The sequence below is a fragment of the Vipera berus genome (genome assembly GCF_964194415.1).
Source record: "Vipera berus genome assembly, chromosome: 3".
NCBI lineage: Eukaryota > Metazoa > Chordata > Lepidosauria > Squamata > Viperidae > Vipera > Vipera berus.
This window is the reverse complement of record NC_138204.1, coordinates 152033957-152040562: the sequence shown is the minus strand read 5'-3', so window position 1 is coordinate 152040562 and position 6606 is coordinate 152033957. Positions and strand designations below refer to the sequence as shown.

General features: G+C 45.8%; 1 protein-coding gene across 1 annotated transcript; it reads right to left on the bottom strand.

Moving 5' to 3' along the window:
* Positions 1 to 1695: 1695 nt before the first annotated feature.
* Positions 1696 to 6047, bottom strand: SOX4 (SRY-box transcription factor 4). The gene has a single exon (XM_081324283.1). The coding sequence runs from the start codon at positions 5242 to 5244 to the stop codon at positions 3958 to 3960; it is 1287 nt and encodes a 428-aa protein (XP_081180409.1). The 5' UTR covers positions 5245 to 6047; the 3' UTR covers positions 1696 to 3957.
* Between the last annotated feature and the right edge of the window lie 559 nt (positions 6048 to 6606).

Here is a 6606-nt window from a genome sequence, read left to right as displayed (position 1 = left end):
TAAGCTGCATATTTAAATGTTCCTTCATGCATAAAAATCCCTAGGGAAGGCAGTTGATGAAATAAGCTACAAAGGATTCAGCTATATTTTGAAACATTTTCCTTTTTTTTCCATTTGTTAATTGTGCAGTTTGACAATCTTTGTAAATGAAAACATATGCTCTAGTGTAAACATTGGCTTATTATGTTAAATATACTGCTCCTTATTTAAAAACCAAATGTACCTTTATTTTTAATTCATGGTTATGTTTTAACAGTTCATTAAAAAACCCACCAAACCATATTTCATCCTGGTGGTTTGTAGAAATCTAACCTAATCCATTCTGTTAGTTTATGGTTCACTAGGTCCTGGAAACAGATTGCATAAACCATGGTTAAGCAAACAGTAGGTAAATCATCATGCAAACACAGCCCATCTATTGTGCTCTACGAATCCAGGAAGACGGTGTCAATCCATTATTGCACAAGTTCATCATCAAAACATTGTCCACGATAATGGAACCATTTCTGTTGATTTTTTGTGACATTCTCTGGTAACCATACTAGTACTTAGCAGCCCATTAAATGTGCTCACATTTACCTGACTCGTTTGAAAAAGAAATATTGTACTTTTAAAAAAACACAGCTCATTTCCAATTAAGGATTTGTTTAACATTTAAGTATTAAGTGTAATTGATGAGATGGCAAACTATTTGACCAGCAATATATTCAGTGCCTATATTCAATTTGAAGACTGAGTTTGTGGCTATGTAAGAGGTTTTTCCCCCACCCCGTTGGTCTGCAGTGCATATTCTAAGCTTCATCAAAGCTGCCACAATACTTAACAATTCACCTACTGACCTACTATTTCACATCTGCTTGAAAAGGGGTTATATAAAAGACAAAAGGGCCAGATGACACCTTGCAAAGAGACTCACACCAAGAAAAATACTGTTCATAGTGTGCATTTCTGTTCCTAGTCTCTGCCCAGTTTTTGTAATTAGATCTTCTGCAATTGGTTATGGGCTACTAAAAAAGGGAAACAAGTTTAACACGCTTGTTATTTTGGCAATGAACCAACTTAAGAACATTTATAGTTTTTCAAAGATTGGAATGGAAGATAAGCCTGATCTAAGTCCTCAATTATAAAATCTATTTGGAAACTCTAGAAGTACCCCAATCAGAACTGAAGGGATGTGAAGACAGGAATTTCACATTGCAAGATCACATTGATACGACAAAATGGTTAATGGGACCTTTTAAAGCACATTCCTTACATCTGCATTTCCCCTCTAATGGCTTTCTCTGAGGACAAGTCCATCTTCCATTCTAGTCTTTTGGCCTTTCACTGAAAATGCTATTAACATTTCTTTAATATATGGCCATTCCTAGAAAGCATGCAACCATAGAACACATCCAAAGATGCACAAAGAGATGAAGCTTCAGCTGGCGGGGAGGGGAGGGGAAAATGACACATTTGTGTATTAACAGCTCTGAATATGAGAGACCCATCGCTGACAGGGCAAAAATGCACAGCCAGAAAGTCTAAAATAATGACAATAGAAGCAGGATTTTAGGGTTCAGTTCCAGCTGATTTTATTTCCTTCAAGGGAAAAGGTTATTTACAGAAAGAATATTGACAATCTGACAGGCAGTGAACTTGGCTTTATTAGCCAGCTTTTCCCTCCCCTCCCCACCCCAACATTGTATTATGGGCAGATCCTTAGACAAAGATATTCCACACAGCATATTGCACAGGATGGATGAACAAAAAACTAAAAAGAAAACCAAAGATTAAAAAACCCTTAACGGAACCTCTTCATTAGGCAGATGTGCTCATGCCTGTCATGTTATATTAACATACATAAACACACAATCTTTTTTGCTTATTATTATACAGACTTAAATGTACAAAGATGTTTTCACTTTTTCTCATCTTAAACACAACAGCTATAAACCTGAATACATATGCTATCATCATGCCATAAGAGACTAAAACAATTATACTTAGCGACAAGGATTAAATAGTCAAATACAAGAATGAAAAATGCAGTACATAGTGTTGCGAACTCAAATCGGCATTTAGATAGGTCCAGTGATTTAAATGGCATGTTTTTATTTACTTTGTTTTTGCTTACAAAAAGTGCAAAAGATGTGGTTTTGAAGTTAAAGCTACAGGATCCCTTTTTCCTGAAAAATATTCTTGTTTTCTCTGTACAATGTAATGTTCATTGAGGGAGGATTTATTAGAAATTAGCCCTACAGTGGATTAAAGTTCAATCCCTCTCTCAACTCACAAATAGAGTTGAATGGTAGATAGAAGAGATACTGTCTCTTTAAGAAGCCTGCAGATTGGAGTGTAAACATGATGAAAGTAGGGACTGATTTTGTGTGAGAGAGATTAACCAGCAGCCCTATTTATAATCAGGAAATCCAAAACAGCAATTTACACCCCTTATATATTTTTTACAAAAATACACTGAGAAAATAATCAAACGTTTTCATCTTCTCTTCTTCTTTTTAAAAGTGTCAAAAGTCTACATTTAAATATAAAAATTAAAAGTTAAAACTCTAGCCCTTCAGTGAAGGTGACATAAAAATGGTGTGGGTAACAAACAGAACTACCAAAAAAGGACAAAGGAATACAAGTAAAAACATTTGGCCAGTATAAATACTTCACTTATAAAATGGCATCCAATTCCATTTAGAAAGAAAAAAAATTCAAGAATGAATCCTGGTGTGAAAAAAGTCATTTACAGCTACAGAGGAACACACACTCTCACACACACACACACACTGAGGAAAAATTTGGTCCTGTGTTCTTTTTGAAGTCCAGCACAGATTTGAGTTGCGTTTGAATCCTTTAAAGAGTTAAGAGTGAAAAAAAGCTGGTGATAATTTTTGAAGGAATCAAACATAGCGCCATCTATCTGCTTTTTATATTATTCTAACACTATTTTTAAACTGTTCAACAGTCTTACAAGAAAACTCCAAAAGATAGGATAACATGCTATATTAAACCCCACCAGAGAAATAATCCAACACCATCACGATTCTGAGTAATAAAAACACATTTCTGCAAGAAAGAGCAAACGCCCTCAATTTCCCCTGTACCACATTATTACAGTTGGCATGTTCTATTATCTGTCTCCATTTTAAAAAAAAGTTATGCGTTGCTGAAATTCCACATATGATTTCTATGAATATAAGGTTATCCGGCAAAGAAAATCACCTCCACTTTCTCCCACAGACGTGCAAATCCTTTTCGGTGTTATTGTTTTCAGCCGAATTTCCAGTTCATTTTCAAATGCTTGTCTCGCCTTTTCATTCCAGTTTGGATTCAGTCCAGTTCCCAGGGCCATCCTCTTTCTCCATCCCTTTTGATGTATAAAAAAAAAAAAGAGAGCCTTCCAAAAATGCAAACTGACCGCAGGTCTACAGATTTGTTTTAAAAGCACACGAGCTTTCGCTCCTAACCCAAAGACATATCTAATACACATAGCAGAATCTACCTTCCTCCCTCCCTCCAACCCTTTCCAACGACAAGCAAAAGATACACGCTCGATTTCCACCCCCTCCTGCTGTAGTTGCCATTCCTGTTTAAGCCACTAGATTCTCACCAGAGTCTGAAACGTGCTTCTCATTCTTCGGCTGCAAAAAGAAGGATGAAACGTGAACAGAAAAGGGGGTGGGGATCGATTTAGTCCTGTGTTATTTCTGTGGTAGCTTTTTCGGTGAAGAGCGCGTTGATGCCTTTTGCCGCCTTAGCGCCAAAAACAAAACCAACCACGCGCGTACACACCCCCTCAAGTCAGTTTCAGCAACGGGGGCGGGGGAACCATACTCGACGGTGGGTGAAATGCTCGCTCTCCGGTTTTGCAGCGCGGCTGGGATTGAGCGCCATGTCCGCGTCTCTTTCCTTCCCCACGCGCGCCGTTGGCTCTCCTCTTAATCCTTCGTTCCCCCCCTCGGCCGCAACTCAGTACGTAAATACCAAGTTGGAAATGCTGGATTCGAGCCAGTCTCCCGAGATCATCTCACTTACCTCCGGGGTACAATAGTCTGGGAACTCAAAGTGAGAGCCCGAGCCAGGCTCCAAGTTAAAATCCAGATCCCTGTCGAGGACCGAGGAGCTCAGACTCCCCAGCGCCATGCTGCCGAAGCCCGGGCTGGGGTTGAGGTCCAACAGGTCGTCTTCGAACTCGTCATCCGACGAGGAGGAAGCGCAGGAGGCGGAGGAGGAAGCCGACGAAGAGTGCGAGGTCGAAGGGGTCGGCGACGGCGCCCGCAGGCTGGTGTAGCTTCGATGGTCCGAGGGGGAGCAATCGCCCACGGGGGAAGCGGAGGGCTCGCCCCCGTCCTGCCGGACGCCCACCGCCGCTACTTCGTCGTAGAGGCTCAGCGGGTCGCTGGCTTCTGTGGAAGTGCTGAGGGTCGGGCTGGCCGGAACGGCGCCGCCGGGCGACGAGTGGGAGAAGAGGTAGAGCCGCTTGGCCTTCTTCTCGGGGAGATGTCGGCTACTGTGGCTGCTGCTGCTGCTGCTGGAGGGCGAGGAGGAGCCCGGGGAGGCGGCGCGGGATTTGTATAGAGAATGGTGTTCCGGGGGCAGGAGGGCAGCCGGCTGCTCCGATGGAAAAGAGGACGGAGCTTTTGTGCCGCCGCCGCTCGGGCTGAGTTTGGGATGCGGCTTGCCGGCGCCACTGGGAGAGAGTTTGGCGGCACTGCCCTTTTTCTGGGCAAGCTTGGAAGAGTTGGAAGCAGCAGCGGAGGCGGCTGCTCCCTGATTGCTGCTGCCGCCGCCGCCGCCGCCACTCCCTCCACCCCCGCTCTTCTCACCCGGCTTCCCAGAGTTCGTGCCCGACTTCACCTTCTTCCTGGGTCGGTACTTGTAATCGGGGTAGTCCGCCATGTGCTTGAGGCGCAGCCGCTCCGCCTCCCGGATGAAAGGGATCTTGTCGCTGTCCTTGAGCAGCTTCCAACGCTTGCCCAGGCGCTTGGAGATCTCAGCGTTGTGCATGTCCGGGGACTGCTCCATGATCTTCCTCCTCTCGATCTGAGACCACACCATGAAGGCGTTCATGGGCCGCTTGATATGCCCGCTGGGCGTCTTGCACCAGCTCGGATCGTCCGCTTTGCCCCCCGTCGAAGCGGTCGAGCCCGGAGTGGGAGAAGAGGCGATGCCCAGCTCGATGCTGGCCCCGGAGTCCGAGCTCTCGCCGGCCAGGAGGGCTTCCGTGTTCTCCGCGTTGTTCGTCTGTTGCACCATTTTGGGGGTTGGCGCGCGCCGCAGCGGCTGCGGGGAAGTCGGTGGGGCTCAGCTTGGCCACCCGCTTGAAACAAGACCCTCAACTTTGCCGGTCAGTCGGAGCTCTGAAGCCCCCTTCGCGAGCGCTTCGTCCCCCGTTACTTAAGGCACGAGTCCCTCCGGGAAGTAGTTGTAGCTCCACACCGCGCTTGCCTCTCCAACACTTGCGCACGCCTCTCACCGCAACTTTGCACTGCGAGTTTAAGAGCAGACTCCCGGCTCTAAGTGGAAACAGTGCCTTTCTTTAAAAAAAGAAAAAGGAAAAAAAGCCGCCAATCCTAGTTCTCTCTCTCTCTCTCTTTTCCACCTCTTCCCCAACCCCGGCGTTCACAAGTGGTTTTTTTTCTTCTGTCTTTCACCCTAATACTGTACTCGAGGTGTCTCAGCAGAAGCAGCACGCCCACTGCTAAAAATCTTGATACATACAAAAATACCACTAAGGAAAAAAAAATGCCCACGTCGCCAAGCGAAACCAGTAATAAAAAAAAATCTTCGTCCAGAACTCGTAATTAAGAGGGATCAAGAGTTTTTTCTATGATTATTTAGCGGCTGCCAGGGAGTTAGCTGGGGGTAAAAAGCCCCGCTCGTGCAACCTAGTAGCATCAATAATCGTGTGTCTTCCCAATAGGAAAAACAGTGACTGGTGCAGTAAATGTACAGAGTCCCGTCTTGCTCCCCTGTAGATGCACAGCCCCCCAAAAAGGAAAGAGACATGTACAAACCGGGACTACAGACTTGGCCTCTTCCCCCGCCCTACTACATACACTTTCTCTTGCTGCAGCTTAGAGCGGCGCTCAATTCCGCCTCGTGGAGCTTTATCCTTCCTCAGCTCTTTTCTAAACCAATCATAGGCTGTATCCAACGCTCCGTCGTGCCAAAACCCCGCCCTCCAGTTCCGATTGGCTTGGAACCCAATAACCGTGTGCAATGAGAAGCTCCAAATCTGACCTCATTCCAATTTACACAAACTTTTTAAAAGGGCCAGAAGTGCAACTGAGATTTCTCTCCTTCCCCCCCCCCCGCCAACCAGCCCAGTTTTTACGTTTGCGTTTCTCCTCCTACTTCCCTGCGTGCGCGCGCGCCTGCGTGTGTATTTGTGGTTGTGTGCGCGCGCGCGTATTGTGCGCGCGAGAGAGACAGCACGCTAGACGCAGACCTAGTATGAGGAGAGTGACTGAGCGTGTAAAGGTGGGGGGGGGCGGCAGGAGAGAGCAGCCACGCGCCTGTGCGAAACTCTACTCCAGAAAGGGGTGGGGAAGAGACATCTCTGCCCGCTATGTTAGAGGGGGGGGAGAGGAGAAAGGACGCATTCTGTGCTGTAAG